Source organism: Engraulis encrasicolus, chromosome 2, assembly GCF_034702125.1.
Source record: "Engraulis encrasicolus isolate BLACKSEA-1 chromosome 2, IST_EnEncr_1.0, whole genome shotgun sequence".
Lineage (NCBI taxonomy): Eukaryota > Metazoa > Chordata > Actinopteri > Clupeiformes > Engraulidae > Engraulis > Engraulis encrasicolus.
The window spans coordinates 48,105,804-48,125,803 of record NC_085858.1 but is presented as its reverse complement, the minus strand read 5'-3'; the positions used below and the strand labels follow the sequence as shown (position 1 = coordinate 48,125,803).

Here is a 20,000-nt window from a genome sequence, read left to right as displayed (position 1 = left end):
AAGGAGCAAGCCATAGTCGTAGGATTAGATGCAAGGAGCAAGCCATAGTCGTAGGATTAGATGTTTTAACATATTCAGGAAAGCAAAATATTCTTCTGAAAGAGAGCTGTGATCAAAATATTCTGTAGGTTGCCCAGCCGTGGCTTAGTCGGCTGGGCACTGGACTGCTACGCGGGCGACCTGGGTTCAATTCCCGTCCCGGGTCGTTTCCCGATCCTTTCCCATCTCTGTGTCCCACTCATTTCCTGTCCCACTCTTCACTGTCCTGTCTTAATAAAGTTGAAAACGCCCCCCAAAAAAAATATATAAAACATTTTTTAAAAGCATTCTCATTTTCACCAACTCTGCTGTAACGACTTCCACAAAATTACACAGCCATTAATTACGGGACTCCTAATTGTTGCTTCAGTTGCACATCCTGTGAGTTACAGGTGCTGCTGATTAAAAACAAGAGCATGTGATGCCCTTTTCCAGGCACAACATCTGTCCCATCTCAGCCTGTGGGCGTCTGCGTAGAGATGGATGCGGCGTTTATACATTTACAAATATTTTTATTAACCAACATTTTTCTTCTCTACAGCTACCAAATGATCTGCATAAATATGCAGCCAAGAACTGTCGTAAATACGTTAAGCCTGTGCGCGGTAAGGGGAATGCCATTCAAGTCTCATGTCATGTTTTCCGCAGTTTACCGGAGTTTTTAGGAAAAAGCTCAGTTTGTGTGTAAACGAAAGACGCAAATGAAGGGTAATGTCTTCGTTTATCAAAATACCCTGGGATATATAAACGATCTCGGTGAAAAAAAAAATCCCTGCATGCATGAATGATCTGCTACCCGTTAAGTACCTACAAGGGTACTATACTATGCTTCTCTTGGGCCCTGGTAAGAAGGGCGTAGGAGATGGTGAGCAGAAGAAAGGGGCCCTTTTCTGGACAGGCAAACAGTGTGCATCTATCAGCCTTTGTTGTGTGTTGACTATCACCGAGAGGCTTGAAATGTGTTTTTTGTTTGTTCTTCTTCTCGTGCAAACTCGAAACAGCCAAGCGAGCTCTGTTGAAACCATGTGCACAGTGTAAATACTTCAGTGTCACGGATGGTTCGTAGTCAATCTAACACACCCACACACAGACAGATACACACACACACACACAGACACACACGCACGCACGCACACACACACACACACACACACACACACACAAGCACACACAAACACAAGCACAAACACACACAGAGACGGAGACAGATACACACACGCACACAAGCACACACAAACACAAACACACACAGAGACAGATACACACACACACACACACACACACACACACACACACACACACACACACACACACACACACACACACACACACACACACACACACACACACACACACACACACACACAAACACAAGCACAAACACACAGTCATCGCTTATGTAAGCTCTGCCCGAGTTGAGATCCATGAGCACACGCTCATTTCTCTGCAGAAGATTATGTGTGTGCACTTACATACCGTATATCAAATCAGCGTGAGTCACTGTGTTTGGGGGCACTGAATATTCAAGACAAACGAACTCCACGCGCACATACACACACACACACACACACACACACACACACACACACACACACACACACAAAGGCACACACACACAAAGGCACACACACACACACACACACACACACACACACACACACACACACAAAGGCACACACACACACACACACACACACACACACACACACACACACACACACACACACACACACACACACACACACACACACACTGACTGTTCCGCTTGCGCTACAATGCACGCCCGAGCGTGTCTCTGGCCACAGCTGGCGGTGGGGTCATTAGGTCACTAGAGCGTTGCCAGGCAGAGAGGGGTGCGTAGGGGGGTGTGACATTCACCAACCGCGTCACACACACACACACACACACACACACACACACACACACACACACACACACACACACACACACACGGGCAAGTGACATTAGACGACGCATTGTGCATGAATGCGAATCAAAAGACCGGCCGCCTTCGCATTCATCGCTCCGATAACCTTTGAAATGGATATTGAAATGGCCATGCTTGACAGGGACGACGCGGTAGATAACATGCGTGTTTCCCACTGATATTGCCACGTGCAGTGCCTCACATACAAAATGGCCACGCTGTAAAGGGGCCTACAAGTGACAACCACTTAGGAAATATACTAAACAGTGTAGTCATTGTAAGAGCTTTATTGGTTGATACTGATATATTTAGTGTTTAAGTCCCATACCGAAATGTGAACCACCTGGTATTCATGCTTCAAGAATAATGACTTTCTTATGGTTGGAATATGGGCACATCTAGCCAAACACTCCCTCTCTTTTTTCCTAATAGCGCTGACATAAAAAAAATGGGGCCACACCGTTACCTTATTTCATCTCCGAATTTTGGGCGTATGTATAATATTTGCCAAGGCTATGAATTTCCAGCGCTCATGCAGATTTGGCTTTGAATCAGCCTTTGTAACGTCTAACAGACACATACCTCACTAAAGCGCGGATGGAGAAAGTCTAGGCTAGCGAGCGAGCGAGTGAGCAGCCTTGGCTACGGGTTCAGAGAGTGATAAAGTGCTGAGAGTGGGATGTATGTGTACTTTGGACCGGCACAATGGAGATTACGTGTTATATAGCCGTGCCACCTATGCATTACTGTGCAACTGGGGCCTCTTGCTCTCTGAACCGGCCGAGCGCTGCACAAATCACCTCAGACATTGAGTGGTTGTAGTCAATGATTGCTAATGTCATTGATCTGAACTGATTCGTCTGAGAAATGTCACAACCTCTATTGAGGGATTTGACATGACATACAGGCAGCAACATCAACACTGACTGTTTTCATTGTGAATAACTTGAATGAGACAAAGTCCGGGGATTTCACATAACTTTTCACACATTTCATGTTGCACTGTGGTCGTAAAAGGCAATAAAACGTACACACAGTGACCTTCTCCCTTGGAACATGTGTGTTGGAGGAATAAGCAGTAAGAAGAACCAATTGGGTAATGTAGACCGCGGTTATCTGCAAGGGTGTGTGTGCACAGTGTCTATGTCTTCCTATTCATTGACCTTCGCCCTTTTCGAACACACACACACACACACACACACACACACACACACACACACACACACACACACACACACACACACACACACACACACACACACACACACACACACACACACACACACACACACACACACACACAGACACATTCTCACACAAACACACACACAAAGACATTTACAAGCACAAAAACAGCCACAAACCCTCACTGAGAGGCAGGGAGATAGAGAGTTGTGGTAGGTACACTATTCCCTCTCTAGCCAGCGTTCACCTCTGCCTCTCATTACCCTCCCTTACCCTCCCACTATAAAGCTGTGCTGCTAAGCCCCACACACTGGCATGGAGCTCTTTCTCACTCTCCCACCGCAGGTGCTGCCTGTCTCTCCATACGCCCTCCCGGGGCTATACTCTTCCCCTCCCTGCCCTGCCCTGGCATGGCTGGCTGCCTCTGTTTCAGAGATAATAATGAGGCAGCTTTCTTCTCCTCCTCTCCTCTCCTCTCCTCTCCTCTCCTCTCCCCTCCTCTCCTCTCCTCTCCTCTCCTCTCCTCTCCTCTCCTCTCCTCTCCTTTCCTCTCCTCCTCTCTCCTACCCTGGCCTCGCCACTCTAAAACTCCCAGCATCCCTCTGCTCTCCTCTCCTCTCCTCTCCTCTCCTCTCCTCTCCTCTCCTCTCCTCTCCTCTCCTTTCTTCTCCTCCTCTCCTCCTCTCTCCTACCCTCGCCTCGCCACTCTAAAACTCCCAGCATCCCTCTGCTCTGCTCTGCTCTGCTCTGCTCTGCTCTGCTCTCCTCTCCTCTCCTCTCCTCTCCTCTCCTCTCCTCTCCTCTCCTCTCCTCTCCTCTCCTCAGCTCGTGGGGTTCCTTAGCTCTCCTCATAGGGGCCAGTCAGGTGTGCCCTGCACATCTGCTACAAGAGGCTCACGGTAGCTAATCCGCTCCATATGCTAACGCAAGCCAACCAGCACTGGCCTTGGCACACAAAAAAGCGGTAGGCTACACTGCAGACCTTCTGGCCTGTTGCTTTTTTCAGTTTCCCCCTCTATATTTTATTGTTGTTGTTGTTGTTGTTGTTAGTATTATTGTTTTTGTTTTTGCCTCTTGGTTTTGCAGGAGACATGTTTCTGTCTGTGTGAAGGTTGAGCAATTGGCAGATGGCTCCCTGCAAACCTATACAGTACACTGGGCAGGTTGGGCTGCTTGCTTCTTGTTGCTGTTTTGTTTGTATTGTATTGTGTGTCTACGGTCTATCGACGCTATAACTAGCACTAACACACACACACACACACACACACACACACACACACACACACACACACACACACACACACACACACACACACACACACACACACACACACACACACACACACTTTATTGTTGAAATAAGGCATTTTTCAGTTTGAAATTCACTCTGCTGCATTCTATAAAGTAGTGCGAGGAGCAATCGTCTGTAATTGACTTCTCATTGTTGAAGGTGCGATGGACGAGTAAGAGTGTTGTACAGGGCTGGTAGCCTGGGCGAATAGCCGACTGTTGACTCCGTCAATCAGTCTGGCAAAAGCCATGAGGAATCCGTCTCCGTGAACGATGGGAGATGGTCTGATCTTACTCTATCATTTAAATTAATTGAAGTTCCAAACTCAAATTAAAACCCATATTGTGCTTTATTAGCATGCCTGTTACGTTATAGCGTCGCAAAAGCATACAAATAACAAAACGAAAGTGTGAATATAGTTACCTTAACCAATCAGTAACGGAGCTCGCGGGTGAGTTCTACGTCACCACTCTCAACTGTTTGCTGATTGGCGAAACACTGAGAGAACCGAGCTCGAGGCTTTTGCCAGACGATGTGCAGAGCCAAAATCTTTGGGTGGAGTACAGAGGATGGCGTCGCGAGGCTACAGGGCTGGGGTAGTTCTAGAAGATTGTTGTGATGATTATTTGCTGTATAATCAAACTGCATGGTATGTCAGGGTCACAGTTGGTATTTGTGTCTTTGTGCTTTCTTTATGTACACGCACACGCACAGGCACAGGCACACACACACCTCTATTTCCACCATTTAGCTTTTGCACAATGTCAGAAAGCATTACTGTATAGTCTTTAATAATAATAATGTCACAACACTTTTCCTGTTAAAGTAGACCTATGTAATAGAGTGTTTGGAAAGCTGGTTCTGTCGTCTTTTGTTTACCAAAGCCAGGAAACAGAGAGAGAGAGAGAGAGAGAGAGAGAGAGAGAGAGAGAGAGAGAGAGAGAGAGAGAGAGAGAGAGAGAGAGAGAGAGAGAGAGAGAGAGAGAGAGAGAGAGAGAGCAGCGAATGATGCACAGTGCAGTGCAGTGAGAGCGAGAGTGAGTGAGAGTGAGGGGCAAAGTTAGCGTATGTGACGCTAATGAGTGGCGAAGTGAGGTTTTAATCACCTCAGAAACGCGGCGGCCACAGAGGAGGCATTATGGTCCTGTAATGTCCTCTGATGGCTGTGATTCTCAATTAGGTGCTGCCTCCAAGACAATCAGAAAGGGGGGTGGTGGGGGATATGCTCCGCAAGGGTTTGTAGAGGTAGAGGGTTGATGGTGGTGTGTGTGTGTGTGTGTGTGTGTGTGTGTGTGTGTGTGTGTGTGTGTGTGTGTGTGTGTGTGTGTGTGTGTGTGTGTGTGTGTGTGTGTGTGTGTGTGTGTGTGTGCGTGCGCATTTGTGTGTGCATGCTTGTGTGGGTGTGGGTGTGTGTGCACATGTGTGTGTATGTGCGTGTGCGAGTGCGTGTGCGTGTGCATGCGTGCTGCGTGCCTGCCTATATGTGTGTGTATTATGGGGGTGGGGGTGGGGTGGGGTGTGCTGCTGCATGAATGGGGAAGTTAGTGAGGATATGAAGTGAGGGCTCTCTGGTGGGGGAAAATAGTTAAGGGGGAGATTTTATGTGCCAGGGCCTGGAGAGGGGGGAGGGGGAGGGTTGGTTTGGGGATTCAGCATGGAGATGGAGGGAAGTCGGTGGTGGTGGTGGTGGGTTTTTGGTAGAGGGTTCTGGTTTGGGGTGTAGAGGGACTGGGGGTACGAGGGAGTTGGGAGTGAGTGAGTTTTGGGGGTGTGGGGTTGGTAGTTGGGGGATGGGTGGTGGTGGCGGTGGTCATAAATAGTCTTCTTGCACTTTCAAGTTGCCAGCAGGTTCTCTCATGCATTTCCTCCAGCCCTCTCATAAAGCTCTTTGAATTTACACCACCTTCACTTCACCAGGCCCAGGCCCCAGCCTTAGCAGCTCCCAACCCCCCCATTCCCATTCTCCTTCACCACACACACACACACACACACACACACACACACACACACACACACACACACACACACACACACACACACACACACACACACACACACACACACACACACACACACACACACCATACCCCTTCAACACACACACGCACACGCACACACACACCATTCCCCTTCAACACACACACACACACGCACACACACACACTCACACTCACACACTCACACACACACCATTCCCCTTCACCACAAACACACACACACACACACCATTACCCTTCCCCATTCCACACACTCTCTCCCTCTCTACCCCCCTCCCTTCTCTTTCTCTCTCCCACTCCCATCTCCCGTACTTCCCCAAGCAGTTAGCTACATTACCATCTGCAAGAAGGGCCTAGCCAGCCAACCTGTCAACCTGCTCTGCTCTCCTTCACCCAAGGACACAGCCGCAGAGCAGACCCTGACTGACTGACTGACTGACTGACTGACTCTCCTTCATTCTCTCTTATTCATTCACCCACTCCACTCCACGACACTCAGTGAAAGGGAAGGCAGGGCAGCCACAGCCTCCATCCTTCACTGTAAACACAGCTCGGCGGCCATGACACTCTCTCACGTCACAGAGAATATTGACACCTTTGTGTCCCCGCGATGGGCAATCAGTGTTGTCGTGCAGGAGCCAGTTGCCTTTTGTCTCAGTAAAAGTGTGATTAAACGGAATGGGTGAGGAGGGTGGTGGTGGGGGGGGGGGGTTGTTTTGTGCCGTTGTCAAATGCTACACAGAGGACCATGAGGAACAACAGCATAGAAATGTCATGTCAGATAGTGCTGTGACCGTGACAGCTCTCATACAGTGACATGTGAGCTGGACTTGTGTTGTTGTTGTTGTTGTTCCTGTTTTAATGGGAAATGCCAACGGTTCATAGTTAGGAACATCTTCCATGGTCTTTGTTTGTCTTCTGGTAAATTCCACAAGCAATGCCATCAGGCTGTTGACAAGGAATGAGAAGATTGACAGAATGGATTACTTCAGTGATCTTCAAACTGTAGGCCGGGGCCCACTCGTGGGCCGCGAAGGTATTCCAAGCGGGCACTGAAGTCTTTTTTTCTAAAAAATCTAAATAATATTTGTTGCTGTTTTGACTATTTATTTGAGTGGTACTGTTTATCTGGTCAGAGATGGGCCTCCAACAATTGTGAGCTGTTCAAGTGAGCCCTAAGTTGGAATAGGTTTCCCACAAGCAATGCCATCAGGCTGTGGACAACAAAAGAGAAGATTGTCAGAGTGGACTACTTGACCCTTAGTTGTGAAGCCTTAGTGAGCTCGTCCCACCAGATACCTATAAACCTAAGGTGCTGGAGCATTGCTGGTTTTGTTTTTGTTTTGGTAGCACTTAATGTAATGCTTGTACTTTCACTGTAAATACCTAATACTAACCCTAACTGATAAAATAATGTTTCATATTGTAACGTCTAGTTTCCCTGTACCCTATTGATGTTACGGGCACAATACAATGAAGCCTCATGATGATGTGCTTTCTTATATGTTATGCCATTAGAAGTCGTTAGACAGCGGCGGGCTCTCAGAGTTTCGAGAGAGGTAGATGTACGTAGATAACACAGTCCCCTTTGATGTCGTCACATTTCGCGTCCCAAGCCTGAGTGAGCAGGTGTTCTGTTGACATCTGTCACTCGTTTCCTCCTCGGCGGCCTACGGCAACAGAGCTCATTGACAACAACATGGGTCATTCACTGCCATAAAGAGCTTAGACTCTCTTATCCTTCTGACTGTGGCAGCCCCAAAGAAGGACAATATGGTGTCATGGCTCGCCTTAACAGCACCGACATTTTTTACATCCTCTGCCTCAGGCCTCAATTGTCCTTGCCTCGGTGCAAACCACATTTTTGTGTAAATCGCATGTTTTATTATGTACCCCCCCGTCAAGCTTTAAGCTCTGAAAGCACTGCTGTATACAGCTGTGTTCCCTCCTCACCTCTCCCTTGAAGAGTGGCCATTTTTAATTTGCATCACACAGTGGATGGAAATGTGCCCTGACTTCACTTGTAGCATTTCTTTGTTTTGCTGCCTCGTCATAAATATGCGTAAAACATACAAATGAGCATGAGTGGCGGTGAGCCAGAGAGACATGTTGATTTGATTTGAATGTGACCTGGCTTTGGCCTAGTTCAGGCCAATCTGGTGTTAATCCAGGCCACAAGCCGGGCAGAGTTGGAAGGGTCTGGCTCAATGCATGTGCTTAGTGTTATAGCCGTCCTAATACCAGCCTATCCCACCAGCAGGGATCTAATAAGGATGGTTGCTATTTCCATGGCAGACAGGAAATTGGTTTATTGTTGACGTTTTTAGAAACCAATATTCTTAACTTTGTATACGTATATGAGTTTCTGGTCGGTTGCACGAGCCATGTTCGACATTAACCGCTACTGCAACGGTTGAAACAAGAACATTGTATGAGGTAGCAGTGTAATAATGAAAGACAAAAGTACTGTATGAAATAGATGCAAATTTGCTAAATTAATGTTTATTGAAAGGGTTAAAATACATTACCTTCCCTTAGTGGAAGGACTATCCATGCAAATTCCAAGTGTTTTTTTCTGTAGTGCTTTCTATTCTGTCCACACCTGCTCCTTCTGTTCCTGTTCAGTGGCTGGTATCTGTATTCCTCCAGCGTAGGCTCTTTGACACGGGAATAACTTAAACAAAATACAGTGCCAAACTCTAATGCTTGCGCAATCACGTCTATTAATGGCGGCGTATAATTCATACCTTAATGGCCGTTCATTTGAGCGAGCAATCCCGCTCGCGTACAATATTTATAGTTCGGCACCAGTCTCGGTGGATGGCCAAGTGCATTAATGAATGTGTATTTATTGGATGAGCTGCCTTTTCGCACCACGGCTAATATTTTAAAATGGGGGGTAAAAATCAATACGCCCCATGCGCTGGAGCGCCAAGGACAAAAATGTGGGTTCCGAGGCTTGAAGATGAGCGGGAGGAAGGTTGGATGTATGTGCCTCGCCGCTGACGAATGGAGCCATCTCTCAGGCGGTGACAGTAACCTTGGTTCGGCTCGTTGACTGATGTATTGTCACACGGCTTCCGCAAAGCATGTAGGACGAGTAGCCATTTTACACATGGCGAAGTGCTACACGGGTCATATGGACAGATTGGATTGGTTGAGCTCGGGAGCTTATTCGGTGTGTCTTATGGCCCAGCCGCAGCTGTCAGTGTAAATGTGATTTTCAGGCCTGCTGATGAATGCATGATATTACGTCTTCAGGAAATGATGAGAGCATTACTGTTTCAGCACTGCCTACTATAAATGAGCTCATCTGACGTGGATTTTTTATGTTTTGGAGTGGGGATGGGGGGTATTGTTAGAATGGGATTTGTGAGTGTTACTTATTGTGTTGTGTGTAAATGTGCTTTGTGTATCGGTTTAAGTAGCCTCGCAAGCCAGACTATAACATGGAATGTATAGTCTGGGCTTGCACCATAGGTCTAAGCCCATCCCCATGACTCACAGATTTAAACAGAACATTGTAATTACTGGATAGAGTCAGGTCAGATTCATGGTAAAGCTATTGGTGTGAGTGTGAGGCTGACCAACCAGCCAGGCAAACACACACACACACACACACACACACACACACACACACACACACACACACACACACACACACACACACACACACACACACACACACACACACACACACACAATGAAAACATATTCAGCCAGAAGGGTTTGATCTAGCATACATATTGTGTCTTTGTAAACAGACCTTCATACACATTATTCATATGCCTAGGCTACATAGATTGTTTTAGCCTAATTATTTCAAATTGTCCAACTTGTGCAGTCGATCAGGCAGCACATCTGGGGACATAACCTTGTTTTAAAAAAAGCTTAATCAATCAAAAAAATTAAGCACAAACTTAAACACAATTTAAGTTTACTTATGCTACAGATAAGTGTCACATTTTTCAGGCATTGTAAAGAGGGTCTGTGCCGAAGAAGAGTGGCTTTGTTTGACCTTATCTGTATATTTGTTAGGTATTTTTCTCGAGGGGAATTTTACACCCCAGACTTTCTTTTTTTTATCATAGTGGAACAAAGCTAAATCAATTTGGTTGAAATGGTAGATGTGTGTCTCCTGTGACTATAATGACCTACTTAAACAAGGCACTTAGGAAAGAACCACGGCCAGAGCAACAATAGCTGACTTGTGTTCACACACTAATAAAGTTCAAAGTAGTCACTTAAACATTACGCTATGTTATCTATATGCGTAGTAGATGTGTCGTAAAGGCCTTATGGCTTTTCTAGTGTGAGTGAGACACCACATGGAGGAGGTCTCTCGTGCCCCACTCGTCGTAGCCAATGGCGAGAGAGAGAGCGGCCAGTGGGGGAAGTGCTGGCGGCGAGGGAGGAGCCTCATGCGCAGCTGCTGACACCCATCAAAAATTACAGAGCTAAAGAGACTAGAAACTAAACGGGGGTCCGAGGTTCCCCTCCAAGACAGGCAGCTTCGGCCGTCCCGCTCTGGCAAATTGGGAACTGTGGAATAACAGGATGCTGGCAAGATCACCGCGGATGATCGCATGTTTGAATAGGAGCGAACTGAAGTTTGTCGTCTCCTTCGGCCGTGGACTGTAAACAGAGGGATTATTTCGGAGATAAATATTGGCCGGTTTGTTTGGAGGCTTTGCAGCCAAACCTGCTCGGCTGACACATTTTCATGTTTCAAATGTGTGCGGTCGCTACATGCAAAACGGCAAAACGATACTGATTGCACGAATCCATGCAACGAACGAGATACCGACAGAGTTTCTCCAAAATCTAAACCGTGGATTTTATTAAGACCTCTTTCAACGAGGCGCCGTGTCTCAGCTTTTGGTACTTCTGTGGGCTTGCTTACATTGAGGCAAGCATTATCATCTAGCCTACTCCTTTCAAAAACGGCAGCGGGTGACAATGTTGCTTTGAAGGAATTCCACCGAATAGCAACAAATGTATTCGGAAACGAGTCATTTGCGGCTTCTCAGCTGACCTACTAGTTGTTCGAAGCCGAGTCTCTCCTCTGTATTCCCAGACGGACTGGCGAACTTCAGTGATAAGAGGGCTCTGAAAAGTGGACTACATTCTCGAGGGCACAATTTTAAAAGGCGAATGTTGCTCTATTTCGGCAACAAAATGCAAGTACATTAGCCGTTCGAAAGCTGTTTAGTGTCCTCATGTTTTCAAACTCACTGGTCGTCGCTTCAACAACGAAACATCCCGTGAAGGAGGCATTTTCTCTCACGCTGCATAATGTACGAGAGCTTGGACGTGATTGGGCTCACCCCTAGTACGAATCCGTTTCTAAGCATGGATTACTATCACCAAAACCGCGGATGCTTGATCCCCGAGAAAGGCCTCGTGCCTGGAGCGCCCCGTCCGTACACCTCTATCCGAAACCAACACTGGAGTGGCTCCAATCACTGTAGGTGGTCTTCCTATCTTCAACAACTTGCCTAAATTATCGCTTTCTCCCCTGAAGTGAGCCTGTTCTGGCTATGTTTACCTTAACACTTATGTAATGCATATTTATTGTGCGTAAACCTTAACCCCGGTACTCAGGTTGGGATTGGGGGATGGGGTAGTTCTAGAGCAGGCTGCCTGTGTTAGCTGCGTTGATGTCGAGGACGCGCCAACCCGATGTGAGTGTTCGCAGATCACGGTTTGGCCCAGCACATGTTCGTTGTCACTTCTAAACAGATTGTATACAGCCCACGTTTGTCATATTTCCTCTAAAGGCACGAGGCGTTGTGAAGGGTTGCCAGTGGCGAGGGGACAGTTAGTCACTACCAATTATATTTAACACACACTTGCTCACATACTATATATGTCATATATGCTATATATTTTCTACATTACGCACGGTAATGCGTAAAATGACGCACTATTATAATAGTCTCTGTTTGTTTTGTGATGGAGTTAAATGCAGTCTCTTAAAAAAAAACACACACACACACACACACACACACACAACTCCCTTGATCTTTGCTAGTTGAAGGAAAAGTCAATAACCAATTTATTGCTTTTCATGAAGTGGATTAGTCAAAAATCCTGAAAAGCTTTTTTTGTTGAAGCAACAGCATAGGAAGAAGCCAGCAGAAATAATTGATTAAAGGCAAAAATGTAATGTCACAAAATGTCATCTAGCAGCCTTGTAGGCTACAGTGAATCATTTATGGGTAGAATCTTAAACATTGGAAAAGTCTTCCAGGAAGCGGCATTCTGTGGCAGCTGGACTGGGGAGCATCTTCACTCAGCAGTAGGCTATCTAGGAAATTTTATTCACTTCAAAAAAGATTCTGGGTATGTTTTATATCTGTACAAAAAAATCAAAAATACCCTGAACTTGTTTAAAAGATAGTGTAAAAAAATAATGGAATGGTAAAATCGTCACTTGCTTTGCAGTGTAAGTGACAAGAGAATTCTTAGATCTGTAGACACACGCGCACACACACACACATACACACACACACACACACACAGAAACGCGCAGCATCTCCATTTGGGTGTCTGGCTGGGCTGTCAGCACTTATCCTGCACGGTCACAGGAGCGAGCGTGACATCTCAGATGGCTCTGATCTGCCTGGAAACGGGACTCTCCTCTCCTGTGATTGTTTGCTCAAGTCAACATAGCTAAGCCCATGTAAGCCTGTTTGATCTGTTTTTGTGGCCCACTGGGCCGCTTTATAAAACGCAGAGTGGCTCAGTGGTGGCCTCCACCAGTGTTGCCAGATTGGGCTGTTTCCCGCCCAATTGGGCTGCTTGGGATGGCCGTCTGCGGGTAAAAACGGGAAAAATTGGCCATTTGGCGTTTTTTTAAGCCGTTTTGTGCCCATAGAAAGCAATGCAATTTATTGAAATTGGGCGGAATCTGGCGCATTTTGGCGTTTTTTGAGAACCTTTTGGGCGGGTTTTGATCAGACCAATCTGGCAACACTGGTGGCCTCCACAGCTGGGCAGGGGTGGGGGTGCCCCGAGTGCCCCCCCCCCTTCTCTTTTTTCTCTTCTTCTTCTTGGGGAGCAGGGAGGTCAGAGGGGTCGTCGGAGCAGGGACAATGTCAAGCTAACTGAGCAGCGACTGCAAGTCAATAGGTTGGTTAGAGGCGGAGAGGAGAGGGAGCACAACAGACTTTTGTTTGGTGCTAGCGTGCCGTGCGTGGGCTTCTGTTGTCCTAAAGACTCTGGTCAGTACTACACTACACCGGTCTCTCTTTTTTTTATTCAAATACCAAGATCAAAACATTCAAATATACTTGAAGTTGTCTGACTCTGCCCCCATTCTAATCACTTGGTGTAATCCTTGCGCTTTTTTTTTCACCCAGTCAGCACAGCAGTGCTAAGGAAAGTGTGGCAAGCATGGGCTGTGTTTTTTAGGGCAAAATAACAAGCTCAAAATGCCTGAAATCCTCTCCCCCACCTCTCCTCTCCGCTCCGCGGTCTCCTTCTTAAGGGTATGAAGCTAACTTGGAGCAACAGGGCAGAGTCTCTCCACCACCAGGGTATCCAAAAATCCCAAGCATCTAGATAAGTCCCTTTTCCCCAACTCCTATTGACTTTGCTCTGCAAGGCAAACACAAGCTGCTCAAGAGGGCTGGTTTGAAAAAAAAAATTCTCCTTTTTTTCTTACCAGCAGTTTCAGTTGTTGTTTGCCCTCCTTCAGTTCTGTGCATATTACCTCTACCCAAACAGAGATGTCTCTCTCTTCAGCGAGGCCTTTGATTATTACTTTTTTGTCTGAAAACGTAACGTTGTAGCAACGCTCAGGCTTTTTATTTTATGTCTGTCCCACCCCCACTTCCCTGCGCGCGCACACAAACACACACACACACACACACACACACACACACACACACACACACACACACACACACACACACACACACACACACACACACACACACCAGGGCTCCAGAGTGCGACCAATTTGGTCGCATATGCGCCCATTTTTTTCAATGGTGCGCCTAAAAAATATTTTTAGGCGCACCGGTGCGACCAGCCATCAACAAAATCAATTACCAAACAACCGTTTTAATGGACATAAAAGTAATAGTCATTCTACAGTAGTGGCCCATCATCACACAATAAAACGCGGTCATTCCTTCAACTCCGCTGAACCACCGGTAGCTTTCTCCCCCTTCCTCGTTCACAGGCAGCCCGACGTTTCAGAATAGAATGTTCGACTTCGCTCAACTATCCGAGTTCACATGTGCCAGCGAGTTTTGTGTTCTCAACCAGGCGAGTTTTGCAACGGACGAGAGAGTTACAATCACGGTAAAAACAGCAAAATGACTTGAGGATATTTTAAACACGAGAGTCACAATCACGGGGAAAAACTAAATGGCTTGAGCGGATACCGTATTAAACATTACCACACAAAAACGCAGACGGGTGCGGATAATTGCCCGTTTCAGCCGTGTGCAGAGCTGGCCAAACAACAGGTGACGCGCTAGTCTGTCGGGACTTCTGTGAGAGTTTTTTGATAGCGACTAGGGCAGGCTACATACTGCCTATCAGTCGGCAAGGCATCGTTCATGCACCGAGAGAGAGAGAGAGAGAGAGAGAGAGAGAGAGAGAGAGAGAGAGCGAGCGAGCGAGAGAGAGAGAGAGAGAGAGAGAGAGAGAGAGAGAGAGAGAGAGAGAGAGAGAGCGCGCTGTCGTGTCTGTTCGTAGCGCTTGCTAAGATACCACAATCATTAGCCTATGCAGAGGGAGAGCGCTCAAAAACGGGGAAATAGACAAAACCCAATTCACCTCAGATTCCACTGTAAACATAGGCTAGGCTATTTGTGTCTAATGATTTTAAAAATCATGACATTTTTAGCAGGGTTTGTTTTTAAAAAAAAAAAAATCTATCCATCCATAATAATAATAATAATAATACTACTACTAATAATAATATTCTATTATTGTTGCTATTATTATTGCTACTGTTATTATTTTAATTATTATTTTTTAAAGCTGAGGTGCGTGTGTGTATGGGGTGGTGAAAACATTTGAGTGCACCTAAATTTTGTGCTGGTGCACCTAAAAAAATTGTTTAGGCGCACCAGTGCAACCAGTGCAAAAAGTTAGTCTGGAGCCCTGACACACACACAATTCTGTCTTTCTCGTTGTCCATTTCCTGCCCTGGGGTAGACCGGTGGCAGCCGAGCCACACAAAGGGCTAGACGGCCCTTCAGCTCCTCAATAAAGCACCATTGACTTAAGTGGCATTCAGGCCTCTGCTGTCTTGGATAGGACCCAGAAACACTCCAGCGCAGTGACACAGCGCTGTTTCAGACCCTTTGTTTTCCTTCAGTTGCGTACAGTGTGTGTGTGTGTGTGTGTGTGTGTGTGTGTGTGTGTGTGTGTGTGTGTGTGTGTGTGTGTGTGTGTGTGTGTGTGTGTGTGTGTGTGTGGATGGATGGATGGATGGATGTGTGGAGCTGTGTTTTGTGTTTGTGCGTGTGCGCACACGCTTCTACACACTTGGGTGTGTGTGTGCGTGCGTGACAGGACAGTTTGTGTGTCCGAGTGTGTGTGGAGGAATCAAGACTGCACCTGTAATTTCCAATTCAAAGAGGCATGAGGACCTAATTAGTGGAGCCCTCTTGATTTTCTACCCTCTTTTCTACCCTCTATATTTCGCAGAACACAAAGGAGTTTCTATTTTGTATGTTTGTCTCATTTGGTTTGGGCAGGCCCAGGTCTGCCCCCCTTTGGGTTTGGAGTTTGTATGGAGCTGGTGGAGGTGTGGTTGGTGGAGGGGTGATGGCTCCCCCCCCCCCCCCCCCCATCACCAGCCAGCCTCCCCGCTGTTGGACACCTTCTGTTTTGTATTGGCGCTGTTGTGTTAGCTCACGGTGTGGCAGCGCTGCCTGCCTGCACAGAGCAGAGTAGAGCAGAGCAGTGCTGTGAGGCAGGGCAGTGACGCACCACCGGATCTCCGAAAGACATCCGTCACCTGCCCTGTTTGAAATGTTCTCCATCATCCTGACTTGCTGCCGTTGGGCCTGCAGGCTAGCCAGGAAGGCAAGCAAGCAGACAGACAGGACAGGAGAGCAGGAAGGCAAGCAAGCAGACAGACAGGAAAGCAGGAAGGCAAGCAAGCAGACAGACAGACAGGCAGGTGAAACAGGCAGGCAAGCAGACAGTCATAGCAAGAAAGTCAGGAAGGCAGGGAAGCAGATAGACAGGTTGAGCAGGCAGGGGAAACAAGCAAGCCAGAAACACAAGCACAGGCACACAGGCGAGCCATACAGACAGACAGGCACAGCAAGCAGGCAGGCAGGCAGACAAGCAAGCCAGGAAGGTAGACAGGCAGTCATGGCAAGCAGACAGACAGGTAAGTAACCCAGGCAGGAGGGTGGGTAGGCAGGCGATCAGGCAGACAAGCAAGCCAGCCAGGCAGGCAGGCGAGGCAGAGCAGGATTAGACAGCCTGGGCAGGCCAGGAAGGGGGGAGTATTAAAAGCTGAAGCTAACAGCAGTGCCAGTTGCATTGCATGGCTTCTTCTTAGCCCAGTTTGGTCCAATTAAGCCCGGCCTGGCGGGCCTACAGCCCTGCAGACCACCCCATCCCCTACGAGACCCGGTGTGGAGAGGGGTTCATTTGCACCCACTGGGCTCTCCACAGGAGTACCCACATGCCAAAACCAAAATAGTGGAGTGTGAAGCTGCCGGGGTTTAGAGGGGGTTGTTCTGGAACATGCATGTCTCAGCTGCATGGAGTGCCTGGTGCACAACATTACTGATGAGCCTGTGGGAGGGGGTGGTAGTCGTTGAAATGTTTTTGTGTGCGTGTGTGTGTGTGTGCGCGTGTGTGTGCGCGTGTGTGTGTGCGTGCGTGTGTTCGTGTGCGTGCGTGCGTGTGTGTGCGTGTGTGTGTGTGTGTGCGTGTGCGTGTGTGTGTGTGTGTGTGTGCGTTTGCGTGTGCGTGTGCGTGTTTGTGTGTGTGTGTGTGTGTGTGCGTGTGCCTGTGGGAGGGGGTGGTACTCGTTGAAATGTTGTTTTGTGTGTGTGTGTGTGTTGTTTGTGCATAAGCTTAGATCTTGATTGTGCAGCATGTGGGAAAGAATGGCTTCTCTATCTCGAGGTATAAGATTGCTGTTATTATTATGAAGAGGATTATTCATGCCTAAAATAAACATGCAATGCTGCTACCTATGCCACAAGCATAATGTTTGTGAAGTAGTAGTCCTAATTTATTAGAATTGATGTTGAAGTGCAGGGTTCAAAACACACCTCTTGCACATATACGGTACTCTGATATGGATGTGTACACACACGCACACACACACACACACACACACACACACACACACACACACACACACACACACACACACACACACACACACACACACACACACACACACACACACACAATTCTCATGCTAGATTAACTCCCACCGACTTGGTCAGTGGTCATCCTGACAATGCGAGCATCATGTCCTTTTCCTTCGTCTCTCTGTTTGTTTGGTTTCTTGCGTCATCACCGAGCTCCAGGGGGGATCGTGGCCGTCGTTTTGGGCAGACCGCTGCTCCCAGCGTCCGCAGAGAAGCTCTTGCCCTTGGCCTGCAGTGCCCCTGTCAGGGTTGCCAACAGTGGGGGGGGACAAAGGGGTCTCTTGTCCCGGGCCCAGGGAGAGTAGGGGCCCAGAATTGGATCATCATTACATTGTATGAATTGGTTTTGGGGCCCCTTAATGTGTCTTTGTCCCGCGCCCAGCAAAAGCTGTCAGCACAGCAGCCCTGGCTGACCCCCATACCAAGCGTCCCCCACCCCCGTGACGCTCGTTTGCGGTGACTTGGCTTGGCTAGGGAGGACATGCGTTGAGACTGACTGGGTAGCGGCTAGCGGTAGCGACGATCGCCATGCATGCACTGTTGTGGCGCATGTGCATGTGGTGCAGAAAGGAAGCAAGGAAGTCCCAAGGAAAGGAAAGAACATGTGGCGTTTTATTGTCTCCTGTGACCGGCTGTGTGTGTGTGTGTGTGTGTGTGTGTGTGTGTGTGTGTGTGTGTGTGTGTGTGTGTGTGTGTGTGTGTGTGTGTCTGAAGGGAAGGGGGGGATGTTATGTTGGCCCATCCTGGGGCCCCTCTGGAAGAGAGAGGGGGAGGGAGGGAGGGAGGGAAGAGAGGAGGGGAGAGGAGAGTGAGGGAAATACGGTGTGTGTTTTTAGTGGTGGGGGGTAACAAGTTGGCGGGGGTGCTGGGGTTGGGGTGGCTGGGTCTTCTGGCCCTGGCTAAAAATACCAATATTGCGAAGAGGAAGCCTGGAAGTGTGGGCAGGGAGGCCAGGATAGTGTCCCGTGGTGTGGCGTGAAATGGTGTGGTGTGGTGTGGTACAGTCAGCATGGGCTCGCAGGAACATCGCAGAGCAGCCCCGTGGGTCGGGTAACGACTAGGGGTGCAAATAATAATCGAAATGTATCGATGTAGCGGTCGGCAATTTAATCAAATCGCATCGTATGGTGGGGTATTCTTAAGTATCGAAAATAATCGAATTGCTAGCCCCTGTCCAATTCCCTAGCTGTATAACATAATACAAGTGGAAAAGTAATTGGAAGAAAAATCAAATCGAATCGAATTGTATTGTATCGTATCTTGGGGAATTCTTAAGTATCGAAAATAATTGAATCCCTGCTTTAAGAAATCGATATCGTATCGTATCGCCATGGAGGAGGCTGTGATTTACACCCCTAGTAACGACCTGTCGCATTGCTGTGGCTTCTCTGGCTTGTCCGTCTGACATGACCGTCTGTCGTTTGGTTTGGTCGTTTGGTTGCTCGGTCAGGTCAGTCGGGCACCCAGAGCTGCAAATAGCGCTGGCAGGCAGTGGCACCACAGGGCAAGAGTGCCACACGCCTCTCTCGCTCGGTGGCAGAAGCTTAAGAAAGGAAGCCGGTCGGTCTGGGTCGTGCCGTGCCAGCTAAAAACCAGCCCAGCATAGACGAGAGAGTGTGTGTGTGTGTGTGTGTGTGTGTGTGTGTGCGTGGGGGGGGTTGGGGGGTGGCTGGTTGGCACGGTGTTCCCTGCCCGCCTGTGGCAGAGGAGCGAGCCTTGGTGGTTTGGGCTCGGCTTTGGGTTTGGCACACCGCACCACTGCTGTTTACTCCTCGCGTGCCCCCTTAAATGCACCAAACCAAACGTGTCTGGCAGCCGGCGCACACACACACACACACACACACACACACACACACACACACAGCACCCGCCAACCAGGGGCAGGCAGGGTAGGGCCAGGGTTGTCAGTGGTGGTGTTACATGGGCACACACACACACACACACACACACACGCGCGCGCGCGCGCACATGCACACGCACACACACACTTATGCTTCTGTGTACACACACAGACCGATGTGCGCACACAAACAAACAAACACACAAGCAAACCCTCCCACACAAATATTTGCATACATATACTTTCACCCAAAACACAAACACACACCCTCCGTCACACATGCGCACACACAGCAAACCTGCCTACTCCTCCACTCCAACATCTGTTGTGGACATAGGGAAGGCCCAGGCCC

General features: G+C 48.1%; 1 protein-coding gene across 2 annotated transcripts in view; it reads left to right on the top strand.

Moving 5' to 3' along the window:
- rarab (retinoic acid receptor, alpha b) overlaps window positions 1-20,000 on the top strand; it is a 311,388-nt gene that overhangs the window by 225,619 nt on the left and 65,769 nt on the right. Inside the window, exon 1 of one of the 2 annotated variants that reach the window (XM_063189992.1) lies at window positions 10,213-11,906. The exons of the other annotated variant lie outside the window; for it this stretch is intronic. Coding sequence (XP_063046062.1) covers window positions 11,735-11,906 — 172 coding nt within the window. The 5' untranslated portion in view covers window positions 10,213-11,734. Of the gene's footprint in view, window positions 1-10,212; window positions 11,907-20,000 lie in introns of those variants that run through there. 2 annotated transcript variants of the gene reach the window in all.